This window comes from Acomys russatus, chromosome 13, assembly GCF_903995435.1.
Source record: "Acomys russatus chromosome 13, mAcoRus1.1, whole genome shotgun sequence".
Lineage (NCBI taxonomy): Eukaryota > Metazoa > Chordata > Mammalia > Rodentia > Muridae > Acomys > Acomys russatus.
Genome location: NC_067149.1, coordinates 55,182,380 through 55,201,071, shown reverse-complemented (window position 1 = coordinate 55,201,071; position 18,692 = coordinate 55,182,380). Strand labels below are relative to the sequence as shown.

General features: G+C 40.9%; 1 protein-coding gene across 1 annotated transcript; it reads left to right on the top strand.

The window, feature by feature from the left end:
* The first annotated feature begins 1,001 nt into the window (after positions 1-1,001).
* LOC127197701 (C-type lectin domain family 2 member F-like) lies at positions 1,002-17,634 on the top strand. Its single transcript, XM_051155670.1, has 5 exons — positions 1,002-1,140; positions 9,417-9,503; positions 13,686-13,873; positions 14,664-14,776; positions 17,257-17,634. Exons 1-5 carry the CDS (start codon positions 1,002-1,004, stop codon positions 17,369-17,371), a joined length of 642 nt encoding a protein of 213 aa, XP_051011627.1. The 3' UTR covers positions 17,372-17,634.
* The last annotated feature ends 1,058 nt before the right edge of the window (positions 17,635-18,692 follow it).

Here is an 18,692-nt window from a genome sequence, read left to right as displayed (position 1 = left end):
ATGCAGTATTTATTACTGTTGCTCTGTAGTACAGCTTGAAATCAGGAATGAAAATACCTCTAGAAGTTCTTATATTGTATAAGATTTTTTAGCTATTCTGTTTTTTGTTTGCTTGTTTGTTTGCTTGTTTTTCCATATGAAGTTGAGAATGGTTCTTTCAAGACCTGTAAATAATTGTGTTGGTGTTTTGATGCAAATTGTATTAAATATGTAGATTGCTTTGGTAAGATGGCCATGTTTACTATGTTAATCTTACCAATCCATGAGCATGGGAAATCCATCTTCTGTTATCTTCTTCAATTTCTTTCTTCAGAGACTTGAAGTTCTTGTCATATAGGATGTTGACTTGCTTTATTAGAGTTACACCAATAAACTTTATATTATTTGCAGTTATTTTGAAACGTGTTGTTTCTTTCTTACCCCAGTTGTACAAGATGGCTACTGATTTTTCTTTTAAAGTTAATTTTGTACCCAGCCACTTAGTTGAAGGTGTTTATCAGCAGTAAGAGTTCTCTGGTAGAATTTTGGAGTCACTAAAGTACACTATAACATCATCTCTGAACAGTGATACTTTGACTTCTTGTTTTCAAATTTATATCCCCTTTAATTGACTGTCTTAATGACTGAGGTGGAGGAACACATCCCATTGGGAATCGCATCTTCAATAGGCAAGGGGACAGGAGCTGTATAAGAAAGCCAGCTGAGGGATCCTCAAGATGGCGGTGCCCAGCAAGCACTGTATCTGATCTATTGCACGGAGACCAGGGACTTGAATGGAGCCACAGACTGTTAAATCCAGAGAACTTTAGGTGAGTTGGGTCCCACACAGTGCAGACCATTGGCAGGCCTGGCCCTGAGTCAAGTATCAGTCCACAGAGGCCCTAAACCCACTCTCCGGGCGCTCGAACAGAACCCACCTGCGGGCTACAGCTGGTAGATAAAGCCCGAATTCAGAGTGCGGGTCGGTACCGGAGTCCCTGGCCCATGGAAGTTACAGGGAAATGGGAAGCTGCCCTTGGTCCCATCCACCTGCCCTACGCAAAGCTGCCAAGGACCCCACGCCGCATGGAAACACAGGCAACTGGGTCCACCTAGCTTGGAGAGAGCGGCACGAAGCCTGCGGCGCAAAACCGTGCCCACGTTGGAACAGAGCGCGGGATACAGAGCTGCTTGGGTCCACTTAGCTCAGAGAGAGGGGCGCCCACCCTGTGGCACCATACCCTGCCCATTTTGGAACAGTGCATGGGATTCTGAACTGTTTGGGTCCTCCTAGCTCAGAGAGAGTGCGCACAACCCGTGGCGCCAAACCAGGCACTCCTTGGAACAGAGCACAGGATACTGAGCTGCTTGGGTCCACTTAGCTCATAGAGAACAGTGCCCACCCTGTGGTGCCATACCCTGCTCACTTTGGAACAGTGCGCAGGATACTGAGCTGCTTGTGTCCGCCTAGCTCAGAGAGAGTGTGCACAACCCGTGGTGCCAAAGCAGGCATACTTTGGAACAAAGCAAGGGATACTGAGCTGCTTGGGCCCACTTAACTCAGAGAGAGCAGCGTCCAGCCTGTGGCGCCATACCCTGCCCACTTTGGAACAGTGCGTGGGATACTGAGCTGCTTGGGTCCGCCTAGCTCAGAGAGAGTGCGCACAACCCGTGGCGCCAAACAGGCACACTTTGGAACAGAGTGCGGGTTACTGAGCTGCTTGGGTCCATCTAGCTCAGAGATAGCAGCGTGCAGCCAGCGGGGCCATACCGGGCCCATATTGGAACAGAGCGCAGGGCCTGAGCCTGCAGATCCCAGCAGTTAGAACCTAGTGTGGACACTACACACAGCCTCAGCAGAATCTCCCACCCCGTCAGAAAAGGCTGGAAACCCCAGAGGTGTCTGTATGCTGGTCTAAAAGGTGCATTTAGCTCAGTGGGTCTGAGCTGGGCAAGGACTGAACTACAGGTCTGAGCGGGTAGTGCACCCAACTGAGAACATCTTGCCCAATCAGAGCTTGCCAGCCTCGATTTGAGACCCCATAACAGCGGGCCTGAATCACAACACTAACATGAAAGGAACCAGTCAGAAGCCTACTTCTTCTGACCAATCCCAGAGCCTAAGGTGTAGAGTAAAGTCTCCAGTAGTGGAAACTAGGTCACCTACCTGTGTCAGGGGGAAAACTACCTGATCCCTACAGGCAAGAGCACGTGACCTATAATCATTCACCAACTATCCACTCTCAACCAGTGAAGGTCACCAGAAGCTACCTCACAACATCAGAGACACCAAAATGACAAGAGGACAGTGAAAGAATGCAAACAAAAACCAAAACAGTTTGGAATCTCCAGATCCCAACAATCCCGATGGGAGCAACTCGGAGAACCCAAAAACAATTGAAATACAAAAAAATGACCTCAAGTCCTTAGTAAGGAAGATGATAATGGAAGAAAGGAATGAAATTCTGTAAACAACTTCAGGAGGAGACAACCAAGCGGGTGGAGGACATAAAAGAGTCATATAGAAAGGCACTGGAAGAATTTCAGGAAAATACAGACAGACAGATGAAGGAAATTTAAAAAAAAAAAAAAACCAACACTTCAAGATCTGAGGACGAAAACAGAATCTATGATAAAGGAACACACAGAAGAAAAATGTGACCGAGAGACCATAGAGAAGAAAGCAGCCAATAAAGAGATGGTCTTCTCAAACAGAATCCAGGAAACGGAGAAACGAATTTCAGGACTTGAAGATACAATTGTAGAATTTGAATCAACCATCAAGGAAAATGCTAAATCAGAAAAGTTCCTAACACAGAATATCCAAGAAATCAAGGACACCATGAAAAGAAGAAACCTGAGAACAATAGGCATTGAGGATAGAGAAGACTCCCGACTCCATGGCCCAGAAAATATCTTCAACCAAATTATAGAAGAAAAATTTCCCAATTTGAAGAAGGAGATGCATATGAACATACAAGAAGCCTACAGAACACCAAATAGAATAGATCAGAAAAGAAAATCTTCCCACCACATAATAATCAAAACACAAAATATACAGACTAAAGAAAAAAAATTTAAAGCTGCAAGGGAAAAAGACAGAATAACATACAATGGCAAACCTATCAGAATTACACCTGACTTCTCAGCTGAGACTATGAAAGCCAGAAGGGCCTGGACAGAGGTCCTGCAAACCTTAAGAGACCACAGATGCCAGGCTAGACTACTGTACCCAGCAAAATTATCAATAACTGTAGATGGAGAAAACAAAATATTCCATGACAGGAACAAATTCAACCAATACCTATCCACAAATTCAGCATTACAGAAGCTACTAGAAGGAAAACTCCACCGCACAGGAATGAGTTACAACCAAAACTACACAGGAAATGGATAACTACACCATCGCTAAATCACAACCTCACAAACCCTCAACTTAAACATCAAAATGAAAGGACTTTAACAGTCACTGATCATTAATATCTCTCAACATCAATGGTCTCAATTCTCCAATAAAAAGACATAGACTAACAGAATGGATGCATAAACAAGATCCAACATTCTTCTGCATCCAAGAAACACATCTCACTCACAAGGACAGACATTACCTCAGGGTAAAAGGCTGGGAAAAATATTCCAAGCTAATGGTCACAGGAAGCAAGCAGGTGAAGCCATCCTAATATCCAACAAAATAGACTTTCAACCAAAATTAATCAAAAGAGACGAGGAAGGACACTTCATACTCATCAAGGGTAAAATCAACCAAGATGACATCGCAATTCTGAACATCTATGCTCCAAATACAAGGGCACCCACATTTGTAAAAGAACTATTAACAAAGCTTAAACCACTCATTGATTCCAACACATTAATAGTGGGAGACTTCAACATTCCACTTTCACTGAAGGATAGGTCATTGAAACAGAAACTAAATCGAGAAATAACATCACTAACCAATGCCATGAATCAAATGGATCTAACAGATGTGTACAGAACTTTCCACCCAAACACAAAAGACTATACTTTCTTCTCAGCACCCCATGGAACCTTCTCCAAAATTGATCACATAGTAGGTCACAAAGCAAGCCTTAACAGATACAAGAAGATTGAAATAATACCTTGTATCTTATCAGATCACCATGGTCTAAGGCTGGACTTCAACAACAACAGAAATAACAAAAAGCCTATTCACACATGGAAACTAAACAACTTTCTACTTAATGACACCTGGGTCATGGAAGAAATAAAGGAAGAAATAAAAGACTTCCTGAAATTCAATGAAAATGATGGAACAACATACTCAAATTTGTGGGACACATTGAAAGTGGTGCTAAGAGGAAAATTCATAGCACTAAGTGCCTTTAAAAAGAAATTGGAAACATCTCACATAAGCAACTTAACAACACATCTGGAAGCCCTAGAAAAGAAAGAAGCAGAATCACTCAAGAGGAGTAGACGTCTGGAAATAATCAAACTCAGAACTGAAATCAATAAATTAGAAACAAAAAGAACAATTGAAAGAATCAACAAAACCAGGAGCTGTTTTTTTGAGAAAATCAACAAAATAGACAAACCGTTAGTCAAACTAACTAAAAGACAGAGGAACAGTATCCAAATCTCAAAATCAGAAATGAAAAGGGAGATATAACAACAGACACTGAAGAAATACAAAGAATCGTAAGATCCTACTTTAAAGGCATATATGCCACAAAATTTGAAAATCTAAGGGAAATGGACATTTTTCTTGATCGATTCCACTTGCCAAAATTGAATCAAGATCAGATAAACAAATTAAACAGGTATATTTCCCCTATAGAAATAGAAGCAATCATTGATAGTCTCCCAACCAAAAAAAGCCCAAGGCCAGATGGTTTCAGTGCAGAATTCTATCAGACCTTCAAAGAGGAGCTACTACCGATACTCTTCAAGCTACTCCAAAATTCATGTTATGAGGCCACAGTCACATTGATACCTAAACCTCACAAAGACCCAACAAAAAAGGAGAGCTTCAGACCAATTTCTCTTATGAACATAGATGCAAAGATACTCAATAAAATACTCGCAAAATGAATACAAGAACATATCAAAGATATCGTTCATCATGACCAGGTAGGTTTCATTCCAGGCATGCAGGGATGGTTTAATATACGGAAATCCATCAATGTAATCCACCATATAAACAAACTAAAGAAAAAAACCACCTTAGATGCAGAAAAAGCATTTGACAAAATCCAACACCCATTCATGTTTAAAGTGTTGGAGAGATCGGGGATACAAGGCACATTCCTCAACATAATAAAGGCTATATACAGCAAGCCAATAGCCAACATCAAATTAAATGGAGAGATACTCAAGGAAATTCCTTTAAAACCAGACAAGGCTGCCCACTTTCTCCATATTTCTTCAATATACTTCTTGAAGTCCTAGCCAGAGCAATAAGACAACAGAAGGAGATCAAGGGGATCCAAATGGGAAAGGAAGAAGTCAAACTATCCCTATTTGCAGATGATATGATAGTGTACGTAAGTGACCCCCAAAATTCCACCAGAGAACTCCTACAGCTGATAAACACCTTCAGCCAATTGGCTGGATACAAAATTAACTCAAAAAAATCAGTAGCCTTCCTATATACAAATGACAATCATACAGAGGAAGAAATTAGGAAATCTACACCCTTCATATTAGCCACAAGCAATTTAAAATACCTAGGAGTAACTCTAACCAAGCAAGTGAAAGACTTGTTTGAAAAAAAACTTTAAGTCCCTGAAGAAAGAGATTGAAGGTGACTTGAGAAGATGGAGGGATCTCCCTTGTTCGTGGATCAGGAGAATCAACATAGTAAAAATGGCCATTTTACCAAAAGCAATTTACAGATTCAATGCAATCCCTATCAAAATACCTACACAATTTTTTAAAGACATTGAAAGGTCAATTCTCAACTTTATATGGAAAAACAAAAAACTCAGAATAGCTAAAACAATCTTATACAATAAAAGATCCTCAGGAGGAATCTCCATACCTGATCTCAAGCTGTACTATAGAGCAATAGTAATTAAAATAGCATGGTACTGGCACCGCAATAGGCTGGTTGATCAATGGAATCGAATTGAAGACCCAGATATGAATCCACACACATATAGTCACCTGATTTTTGACAAAGAAGCCAAATCTATTCAATGGAAAAAGGATAGCATCTTCAACAAATGGTGCTGGTCTAACTGGATTTCTACATGTAGAAAAATGCAATTGGACCCATACTTGTCACCATGCACAAAACTCAAGTCCAAATGGATTAAAGACCTCAATATAAAATCAGAGACACTAAATCAGTTAGAAGAAAAAGTAGGGAAGAGCCTGGAACACTTTGGCACAAGAGACAACTTCCTGAACAGAACACCAACAGCCCAGGCATTAAGGTAAACAATTAATAAATGGGACCTCATGAGGCTGAGAAGCTTCTGTAAAGCAGGAGACACTGTCAAGAGAGCAAAGCGACAGCCTACAGACTGGGAAATGATCTTCACCAACCCTGCATCTGACAAAGGTCTAATATCCAAACTTTATAAAGAATTCAAGAAATTAAGCACCACCAAACCAAATAATCCAATTAAGAAATGGGGCTCAGAATTAAACAGAGAATTCTCAACAGAGGAATATCAAATGGCTGAGACACACTTAAAGAAATGCTCAACATCTCTAGTCAGCAGAGAAATGCAAATCAAAACAACTCTGAGATTCCATCTTACACCCATCAGAATGGCTAAAATCAAACACTCAAGTGACAACACATGCTGGCGAGAATGTGGAGAGAGAGGAACACTCCTTCATTGCTGGTGGGAATGCAAACTAGTACAGCCACTTTGGAAATATATCTGGTGCTATCTCAGAAAACTGGGAATAGCGCTTCCTCAAGACCCAGCTATTCCACTCCCTGGAATATACCCAGAAGACGTTCCAGCACATAACAAGAAAATTTGCTCAACCATGTTCATAGCAGCCTTATTCATAAAAGCCAGAACATGGAACCAGCATAAGTGTCCATCAGTACAAGAATGGATAAAGAAACTGTGGTACATTTACACTATGGAATACTACTCAGCTATTAAAAACAAGGAATTCTCGAAATTTGTGGACAAATGGATTGAACTAGAAATAATCATAATGAGTGAGCTAACCCAGAAGCAGAGAGACTCAAATGGTATATACTCACTTATAACTGGACACTAGCCCAAGGGGTATGTCCTATGAAAGTCTTCACCTATCAGGAAAGTGGAATAGAGGTGAGGACATCCTATTGAGACTCTAGGTGAGAAAAATATAGGGGATAGGGAAGTAGGTGGATCCAGAGGGTCCTAGAAACTACAAGAGGAACATTATGATGGGTGGAGCTAAGCCCAGGGGTTCTGATTGATCTAAGGCACCAATCAAGGACAATATGTGCAGTCATCATCAAACCCTTACCCAGATCTAGCCAAGGAACAGAACATTCTCCACAGTTAAGTGGAGACTGGGGACTGACTTTCACACAAACTCTGATGCCCCATATTTAGCCATGTCCCTTTGTTGGGGAGGCCCAGTGGCACTCGGAGGAAGGATAGCAGACTACCAAGAAGAGTCTTGATACCCTAGCACCATATTCAGGGGGAGGAGGTCCCCCTCAGTCACAGTCATAGGGAAGGGGGGTTGGGGTGAAAGTGGGAGGGAGGGAGGAATGGGAGGATGCATGGGATGGGATAGAAAATGAGATGTAATATGAATTATTTTATTTTTCAATAAAAACGTGTTAAAAAAAAGAAAGAAAGAAAGCCAGCTGAGCGTGAGCCTGTAAACCAGGCAAGAGTTAGCTAGGAAGGAACAGTTCTCCAGAATCCTGCCTGAATTCCTGCCCAGACTTCCCTTAATAATGGACCAGTGGTCTGAAAGTGTGAGTAGGATAAACCTTTTCTTCCCCTGAGCAGTTTTTGGTCAGAGTGTTTTATCACGGCAGCAGAAAAGCAAATGTAGACAGCTAACAGTCTTCTATAGGATTACTGATGTGAGCCACCACATACAAAACACAGGCGGTCTCGATGTTCCTAATGTTTGAGTTACAGTGGGTTTAATATATACCCCGTACTTGTCTTTAAATGCCCCAATGCACTTATGAAAAATAGTTTCAGTGTTTGGGGGGCGGGGACTAAAAGTCAACAAAAGTTATAATTCCCCTCGATTACTGAAATCTTTTGGTGAGATTCCAGCTTCTGCAGGAATCTATTATTCTTCGCTTCTGTGCGGAGGATAACGCCTGTGTTTACTTTGTCAAATTTCTCTATGCAATTCACCGGACAGTTGGAAATAGAGAGAGATTAAAAAAAAAAAAAAACAAAAAAAAAAAAAAAAAAAAAAAATGGGGACAGGACTAAAAGACCAAAGGAGAATAAGTGAAATTTATAATTAGTTCAAATACCTCCGACATTACACAGTGTTAACAGATTTGTGATTTGGGGAAGACTATACACAGATCCAGGACTGGAAAGCTGTGATTGGCGTTGACTGGCTAGCAGAAGGGGGAGAGGGTGCCAATCAGGCTTCCCTGGTGACCGCCAGCCAATCCGAGGCTGTCGGCAGGACACCGTTGGGGCGTGTCCCGCTGCCGTTACTCACAGCAGAGGAGCGAGGACACTGCCAGTGAGATGTCTTGTGGCCCACCAAATACAAGTGCGGCCTTCATGCTGAATCATCATGCTGGAGGGGTGCCGTCTCATTCACCTACCAGTCTTGGTCTGGCCCTGATCCCAGAGAAACTCAGCCCTCAGAGTCCAGACGTTTGAAGGCAACGGATATATTTGTCAGTTCTCTTTTCATCCTAAGAATTTTCTCAGCTTCTGTAGTCACTAGAGAGCCATTTCTATGATCACCGAAAATACACACAGAGAATCCCAGACAAACCAAGCGCCCAGTCATGGCCACCGCAGGACATCATTTGGTAAGGGGATGACAAGGTTTGTTTGCAGCCTAAGACTGGTGTTTGCTTAGCCTGTGAATTAGAGGGTATGGGAACGAAAGCGGTCATCATCAACAAAACAAAGGCTCAAAACTAAAAGGAAAAATGAAGAAGATACATTTCCCCTCCACTAGATCAGTCCCCACTCTCCCTGCCAAAGGAGATATTTCATTTAAAATCAAGCCGAACAAACTCACAAAAGGCAGGCGCTGGGTTTTTAGTTCTGCAAGCCTTGCTGGAGAATGTTTCACACAGCTCTTGGAAATGACACGGGTAGATTCAAAGTACTTCCTTCCAATAGAAGATGAAGATGGAGCCACACCTGAGTGCAATTTCCCTTTTTCCCAATAGATCAATGAGTGAGCTGTGAAAATAGGGCACAGAGATTATGTAGGTTTTGTTTGCTTGTTGTTTTTGTTTGGTAAATCGTGACCTGTCTGTTTGCCTTGTGCAGATGGAAAGAAATTGATGTCCCTCTGGTTCCTGATAATTGGTGTTGTTGCCGTCCTTCTTTGGGGACTTTTCAGTTTTCCTAGAAAATGTAAGTGACCAGTTTCTGCTGAAACAAAACAACAACAACAAAATACTGATAGTAGTATTAGCCATCCAGCCTGAGCCCGCCAGCTGCTTTACCTCCTACAAGATCAATCTTTAATATTATTGCATTCAGACAGAGTGCCAGCTGCTGCTGCCTCATTCAAAAATGGGATGTGCTTGCTGCCTGCAAGGAATTTTTCTCTAACTGGACATCGACGATCATAAGTAAACAGCCGTGGAAGAGTAGAGTAATTGATGTGCAGAAGCTCATACAGTTTGAAGCAGGAGGCAAGGGGCTATGAGTCAGAGTGGTCAGGCAAAGCTTTACAAAGGGCTGGGTACCATGTCCTCGAAGGGAAAACTTAATAGACATGATATTTGTGTCAGAAAATCATACTAGCTATAATGGTGGTGGAAGTAAAAAGAAAAGTGGGCTTAAGCTCTGTGGCATTTCCAGAGTGTGTTAACTCGGTTCCATAGCCACTTGAGTGTTTGGAACCTTGATTCCAGTTTATTCTAACAGAAGCAATGGGTGGTGGACGTCACCAGCTGCCACAATCCCCACATGGGCTCTTTTGCTAGTGGCATGTTCAGGTTCTACACTAGATCCTATATCATCTCACTTTATCGCTGGCACTGCCCTCTTCTCTCTCCTAAACCATTGTTGTTCATGATCTGCTGCAACATCTTTGTCAGCAATACTATAAGGTCATAGCTTGCCAATGAATTAAATGAAAACAAAAATATCTCATTAGCCCCCACTCTTCCTTTACAGTGTTTATGTTTAGTGCTTGATATAGAAACCTTCTTGAAATGTTTTCTTTGTTCATTTTTTCTCTTCCCTCCCTGCCTGCCTGCCTTCTCCTTTACACCCACCCATGCATCCATCCATCCACCCATCCACCCACCCATCCATCCATCTAACCATCCATCCACCCACCCATCCATCCATCTAACTATCCATCCATCCATCCATCCATCCAGCCAGCCAGCCAGCCAGCCATCTAACCATCCATCCACCCACCCATCCATCCATCTAACCATCCATCCACCCACCCATCCATCCATCTAACTATCCATCCATCCATCCATCCATCCATCCATCCACCCATCCACCCACCCATCCATCCATCTAACTATCCATCCATCCAGCCATCCAGCCATCCATCCATGCTTCTGTGCTTTCTCTTTTCAGGGTTTCATGTACTCTAAGCACATAACCTGCCTTTATACTACATCTCAAGCTCAAACCGCTAAGTTTTTGTTTGGTGTAGTTTAGTTTCCTGTGAGAACAATTAGTGTATAGAGATGAACCCAGGTCCCCGCGCATACCAAACATAGGCTCTGCCATGGAGCTACGCCCCAATGCCCTTCCTTTCTAAAATTTCTATTAAATGCATTCTGATCAGGTTTCTGCTTCAGCTTTTCTCATAAAACATGTAGTCAAGTTTATCAAAAACTTTAATAGCTATCATCCATTTCATCTTATTTGATGATCCATATTCATTTTTCACAATACTTTTATTTTTGAAAATTTCATACTACTATACAATATATTTGGGTCATTTCCAGCTCCCTTGTACCATCCATGATGACTCCTGTCTAATTTCATGCTGTTCATTTTGTTGCTGTTGATAATCCTCTGAATCCAATTTAGCACTGCCTGCATCTAAACATGGGCAACCTACTTGCAGTCACATTCCCAAAGGTGAGTCACTTCCTCCCTCTGCAAGGATTCACTGTCAATCCAACAAGGATGGGGCCCAGAGAGAGTGCCTCCCCCATTCGTCTTGGGATTTTTAACTGGTTTGATATTGAGAAAAGTCTCTTTAAAGCAAGCAGTAGTGATGCATACACAGATAACTGGTCAAAGCACCAAGTGTAAGTAACTGTGAGTACTCAGCCTTGGATGAGACATCTATATTAACTTTTTCCCATCCCAGACACAAGGAATATCACAGAAGGGTGAGTGAAAACTATGTAACCACTGAGGGGTGACATAGAGATATTTGAAATGCCGACTTCTGTAAAAACAAGTTGTTGCTTCCATCAACTCAGGGCAGCTCTGGCTGTTTGTACATTTTATGAGAAAGGAACGCTACCTACTGCACTAATGAGGTGCCTTCTGTACACATTTTAAAACTCCTTCCTAAAAATCATTCCATGGTTTGTCTCCTGCCTACAGCACTGCTAACTGTTTGTTTTGTGCTCATTCCTTCTCCCCACTCCCACTCCCTGCATGTACTAGGCTCAGTATTTGAACTTCCTGTGTCCCATCTTTGAAGCACTGTTGGCCTGTTAGCCTCCTGAACTGTTCTCAGAACTTTTTTTACATAAATGCATCTCTAACCTGGGACACATCCTTTAATTCAATAAGTTTTAAATTAATCTAGCTCCTTGATTATCTAATATCTCAAACTTAATATCATTCATGCCAACTCTCTCCTTTTCTCTCTGTCTCTCTGTCTCTCTGCCTCTCTGTCTCGTCTGTCTGTCTCTGTGTATGTGTGTTTATGTGTGTGTGCTCGCGCGCGCGCTCGCATGCTCACAAGAATATGTGTCCCAATATAAGCCAGAAGTCAGCCTTGGGGATATTTCTTCAGGACTTATCCACCTGTTTTTGTGAGAAAAGGACCTCTCACTAGGAGCCGGGACCTGCCTTTGTACTGCAGGGATTACAAGAGAGTGTCAGTCAACTTTTCCTGTGGGTTGCAGTCTTCATGTTTTAATGGCAAACAGTGTATTAATTCAACTGTAGCCTCAGAATCTGCTCTCTATTCTCTTGTGTCCTTCGTCTGTGCCCTTCCTCATTGCCTTTGTCTAGCCCGACCCCAAATGCTGTGCTAATATTCAGAAGTTATTCTTATCTCTTTACCCCAGATTCACTTCATGAGAAACTGTATGGTTTCAGGTATGCAACTTTCATAAAATCCAGAATGTTAGATTTATTTTATGTATTCCAACAGCTACAGAAAGATAAATGTCTGCCCTAGGGTACATGCTCAGCATAGGATGGCTGGATGTACAAATAAAAGAAGAAAATGAACTAGTAAACGAAAGAAAAAAAGCTAGATTTCTGATAGTCCAAGTTTTGAACTAACTATATGACTTTGATAGGAATTGTTTATTTGAACCTGAAACTTTAGGGCAAGGTGGGACTTGGTATTTTTAAAGAAATTTCAGTGACATGAGTAATTTTGCTGGGATGTCATATCAGGTTTTGTGTATACAGAACCTCACTGCTAGGCCATGCTTCGAATTGAATAGTCTCTCATTCATAGGCTTGAATAGCAGCCAGTCATTTTGTTTCTTTTTTCAGGCATGGGGGAAATCACATTAAGTTCTATTTCTCATAGAGCTATTCATAAACAAATGACTTCATATATCTACTTCTGTGAGTTAAAAAGGAAATAGGAAATGGTTTTTTCCCTTTTCTGTTTTTTTTTTTTCCTTTCTTTCTTTCTTTCTTTTATTCACTCAAGAACAAAGGACAAAGAAATAGCTTCAACTTCTGAGGAAATGCTATTTCTAGAAAACAATTATTGGGGGCTGGAGAGATGGCTCAAAGGTTAAGAGCACTGGCTGCTCTTCCAGAGGTCCTGAGTTCAATTCCCAGCACCCATATGGTGGTTCATGATCATCTGTAATGTGATCTGATGCCCTCTTCTGGCCTGTAGCTGTACATGCAGGCAGAGCACTGTATACAAAATAATAAATAAATATATATTTTTAAAAGTGTGGTTAGGTTCTAATAAACTAGCTTTAGAAAAAAAGAAACAATTATTGGTTAGGCCACTGGAAGAAAACAAACTCTTTGATGTTATGACTATTGAAGAATCTATTTGTAGTAAAATTTGTCTCAGGTGGCATGTCCAAATTTAAAAGAAGTGAATAAGTATGTAAATTCTAATAGTATAGATATGAAACAAACAGTTGGAGGATATTATATTTCTAGAAGTTGGTTACTACTGGTTTAAATTACATGTACATCTTCCCTGGTCCTTCTTTCTCTCTTGCTGTGCTCTTGGTTGACCTGTTATCTTGTGGTTGACGGTTAAAGTCAAATGACCGAAGTGGTATATGAAAGTGAAATCCATTTTATCAATGTGAAATATAGAAGAATCTGTCACAAGGAAAGTCAGACTTCATTCTCTTATAGTGTCTTCATGTCGTGTATTTATTTTAGCAGAAGTCACACGACTGATCAGAAATAAGACATGTGGTGAAGAAGCAAAGATATGCATGAATTCCTGGAAGAAACTTAATCAGAACTGCTTCTTTCTTTTCCATCATAAAAGTTCATGGCTCTCTGCACTGGAGAACTGCCAAAACTACGATGGAACTCTGGCTAAATTCAACAACAAGATCGAATTGGTTAGATGTCCTACTTAGCATGTTGAGTAGTTAAGACCCAGATCTTTTGCCTTTGGGGAACTTGGAGCTCAGAGGGAAAGATAAAAAAAACCCTAGGAATAGTAATAGAAAATGTATAAATTATATGGTATATTAGATACAAATAGAAGTATGTTATTACTCCTCTAAGTAGGTGGGTTGGAGACAAGGTCACATTTTCTTGAAACAAAGGTAAGAATGTGACTACAAGGGTCTTGTAGACCATTACAGAGACTTGGCATTTTTTGCTTCAGCAAAATTTGGAGCTGTTTCAGAATTAGGGTCAAAGGTGCTATGTTCTAACGTCAGTCTTATAATTAATTAGTTAATTAACTTTACATCCTAATTTCAGTTTCCCCTCCCTCCTCTCCTCCCCATCCCTCTCTTCCCCTTCATTCTCCCTTCCTCTCATTCTCTCAGAAAAAAAAAAAAAGGAAGGTCTCCCATGGGTATCAACCAGCCTTGGCCTATCAAGTTGGAAAAGACTAGAAGCATCTTTTCCTATTGAGCCTAGATAGATGAGCCCAGTAGAGGGTCAGGGTCCAAAAGATAGGACATGTAGTCAGAGACAGGGCCCTGTTCTACTCTAACTTCTGTCTTAACAGAATCCTTTTCTTTGCTGTAACAAATATCAAGACATGGAGTTAGGTATTCAGCCCCCTGCAGGACCTGTGTTAAGAGCATGATGGGCTCAGAGAAGGGCATTGCAATTTCATGTACTGAGAATAAGATCATTATGAGATGTCCCTGATAGCACTCTGTTTTGTCACAGGACACTCTTATGAACCATGTGAAGGTGGGAAGTTCTTCGTATTGGATTGGACTGAACAAACGAAATTTACTCAGGATGTGGGTTTGGACAGATGGAAGTAAATACAATAATTTGTAAGCCTGCGTATTTATTTAATGTTAATTGTAAATCATGGTCAAAATTCTAACTCTATAAACAGATATATCTACAGTTTCTTAAATAATCCCTCTAACAGATGATGAAGAGAAGTTTCAAACCGGTAGTCTTTAGGGACTGTATGCCTTCAAGCACCAGGGTTTGTGTCTGTGTGTTTAAGTTGTATATGCCTTCATTTCATTCTAGATTTGATCTAAGTCTAGGCAATTTAACACTTGCCCGAGGATGGATTGTATTTGTGTGCATGTCTGTGTGTGTGTCTCTGTGTTTGTGTGTGTGCTTGCACATGCACGTGAGCGCTTCCTTTTACTTCACATTGGTAAAGAGTGAATATTTAAAGACAACTGACATGTACATTTTCCTTATCCACCAGTGACCTAACAATATGGATAAGAATACATTGGGAACTGAGATGTTTGATTTCCTTTTATTTAAAATTTCATAACTTCTCTATTGTCCAAAATCCAAAGAATTAATTGTATCCTTGGATGATATTTTTTGTTCTGAAAACATTTAAAATATCTCCCAACCTCAGAATTAAGGAAGGACATAGAAGAAGATTGTGTTTTCCAGAGAGGAGCCACAAACTTCATTGCACTGAGTGCCTCTTATATGGCAGGTGTTTGCTCTGTCGTAGTAATATATTGTGCCTTAGCAGAAGAACTTCCTCAACTGAGAGACACAATGACTTTGAAGAAAGTGTTAGAAATATATGACACAAGTTAAATTTTGAGTACAAAACATAATTCCTATGGCGTTTTCTTGAAATAAAATATTGAGAGTTTAAGATGTTATGTATTCCCATTTTTTAAAAACTTGGAAAAACATAAAGTTATGATCTGGTGAGAGTTGGTGTGTTACTTTACTAGGGTCACCACAGTAAATGACACAGACAAAGCAGCATAAGCAATAGATCTGGAGTCTGGAAGTTCACATTCAAGGTGTTGTCAGGGTCTGCTTCTTCTGCCCTCTTGCTTTGGCTATAGATTCCTGCCACCTCACTCTGTCTTCCTCTGGCTCAGCCTGTGTTCATACTCAAGGAAGTGACTGGATTATTTCTTCTCAAAAGTGGTGCATGGGGTTGTGGGAGTGTAGGTCAGTAGTAGAGAACATGTGGCCTCACTCTCAACATGTCAAGAAAGGAAAGAAGGAAGGAAGGAAGGAAGGAAAAAAGAAAGGAAAGAAGATTATATGATATTACTGTTCATCCAACAGACATTAGTTTAAGCCAGTATAGTAGTGTGTCTAGAATCCAATTTGAAAAACGAATTTAAGAAAAGAACTCATATCATTTAGTTGGTCCTTTTAAGTACAGTTACATTCTGCACCACTGAGGGGTAGGGCTTCCTCATATGGAATGCTCATAACAATTGATGAGAACACTAGCACATTGGCCATGTGTAAGCATGGAAGTACAACAAATTCTCTCCATCTTCAGGATCCATGTGTGAACTCAAGCAGCCAGAGGTGAAAAGCTTTAGAATGTGAACTAATGATGCCTCTACCAAAAATGCCCAGCTTATATCCTTGTCACCATAGCTTGACAATAAAGCATACCTACTACTTACCTAACATGGACATGGTTCTAGATAAGTTATTGAGGGACAAGCTGAGGTCTGTGACAGGAGCTATGCAGAAACTGCATCCTTTTATGTAGGGGACCTGACCTGAGCATTTGTGGCTGGTGGTCGGTCCTTCAACTACTTCCTCAAGAATACTGAAGAGCTGAGTATGCACACATATTTTAGAAAAGGGTGAGATAAAAATTTGAGAGTCTCCTAGAAATCAGTCAAGCATACACCATGGCTAACATTTCCTCTCCAAGAAAGGTACTGAAGGCATTTGATTTCATTATAATCAAAATTCCACCAAAGCTCACTATTGTGTATTTTCTCATTTTGAATTCTCAATGTTACATGTGACCTAAAGTAGGAACTTAAAAATCCATCCTAACAACTTGCTGTAGTGCCTTATATACACCCTGTCACTCTGCAAAGTAAATAATCTCACAATGGAATTGATTACAGAGTGGCTACGTGAATTCATAATTGAAAGTTATGAAAGACCTGTATTAAAAAGCATGAAAACGTTTCCCTGAAATGCCAGTTACACTCTCCCCCTACACATCCTATAAATCCCTAAATACACTGATTTATTCATTTTTCATTAGAAACATGCATGGAAGAACCTGATCCCTCTCTGAACAATTATGATGTTTCCCTCCTTGTCAGCAGCGTAGAGTACCAGGCTGTGCTGCTGAGGAGTGGAGTCACACAGTACCTCTCTACCAGAGTCTGAAGGTTAAATGTGCTGTCTGATGAAAGAACAGCAACAGCATGCATAACTTCCTCTCCATAGAGCACATTTGAACTATGGCCACCAAAGTTTAGAGTCATTCATTATATGAGGCTGTGTTTGGTCTCATAAATAAAGAAGTCATCCCTTTGTTTTTTTCCAGGATGAGAATACAAGACCATGGTCAGTGTGCCCTCATGTATAAAGATGGCATAGCCAGTATCCATTGTGAAGATCTAAATGACTATATTTGTATCAAAGCAAGCCAATGCCCTTGAAGATTTCTTCCAAAAGAAAATGAAGGAGCAGTGTCTTGTTTTATGCATGATGTTTTTTCCTCCTCACCGACACGGTTTTTAAATAAACTTTGACTGATAAACATTTACATGAATTTTATCTTCACTAGAGATTAAACTAAGTTTGACATAGTACTTCTGGGTCATCAAGTTGGTCCGTCAGAGGCTATGAGCGTGAAGGATCTTGCTTGGAAGTATCCATCTCAGTGGACTATACTGGAGTGAGGAAAGAAGAGAGAGAAAGACCCATCTGCTTGTCTGAACTTCAGTTAAATCTGCAAGAAAAAAAGCAACAAGAGCTGTGGGACAGGGTGAGTGGGAGGAAGGTTTCATTTGCTTTTAAATAATGCACTAAGGATGTGGAACTGTAAAGGAAGGGCATGAGGGGAAATTATTTTGATTGAGGACCTTGTGTCACCACTGAAGACCAGGCAACTCTCCACAGGTCTCTAGACACTCAGTCAAACTGCCAAATGGAAGGACTTAAGGTAATCTGGGTTTGTTGTTGCCATAGTTGCTGGAAGAGTGGAAGAGGCAAGTCTTGTGATGAGCTACAGTGAACAGTGCATGAGCATTCGTCGGTAGAGAGGAACATGAAGGGACGAAGCTGTGTGACCTTGAAAGGATATGTGGAGATTAGCCTGGACCCCAAAAATCTGTTTCACTCACATTCTGTATAAGGGGGAAGAGGGTGAAGAGGTGAAAACTGGTCATCATTAAAGTTCTCTTCAACTGCCACAGGTCTTCCCTCAATGTGATATTTGAGTTTACATTTTATATGTATGTGTAAGTGTGGGGAGTTCTGAAGGAGGAGAGAAGGTAGCACACTACATATGACATGAAACCAGGAGGACCATTATAAGGATGAGGACAGAGGGACAGAGGGAAAGAGTGGAACAGAGGGACTTAGAAGAACAAAACGTGCAGCCCCTGAAACCTGTGCTGGGCTAAATAAGTGCCAGTTGCTGCATTTCTTGACAGGGAGGACAAGGATCATGCAGCATTTAATCAACTCTGGCTTAAAGACTCTGGTTTGTCATTGAATTTTCCACGATCCAGATCCTGGATTTGCATTGTGGAAGCTGAAAATAGAGACAGTCTTGGGGAAGACAGGAACTGGTTCAGGAAGAGGTAGGAGACTCTACTATAACTGGTTCCATTGGTGACTCTCATCTCTTCTTTGCATTCTTAGTTACAAATTCCTGGATCCACTTTTGTCCTCTGTTGCTCAATACCCTCAATGTTAGGGTGGCATCATCTATAAATAATTATAATAGGGAGCCAGTCACTGGATTGGTCGTTG

What these genes read in the sequence shown, in the direction of transcription:
- LOC127197701 (XM_051155670.1), top strand. Translation starts at nt 1,002, where the DNA reads ATGGGAAGCTGCCCTTGGTCCCATCCACCTGCCCTACGCAAAGCTGCC. An exon ending in CGGCGCAAAACCGTGCCCAC is followed by an intron (nt 1,141 to 9,416) that starts GTTGGAACAGAG and finishes TGCCTTGTGCAG; the next exon opens with ATGGAAAGAAATTGATGTCC. An exon ending in GGAAGTAAATACAATAATTT is followed by an intron (nt 14,777 to 17,256) that starts GTAAGCCTGCGT and finishes GTTTTTTTCCAG; the next exon opens with GATGAGAATACAAGACCATG.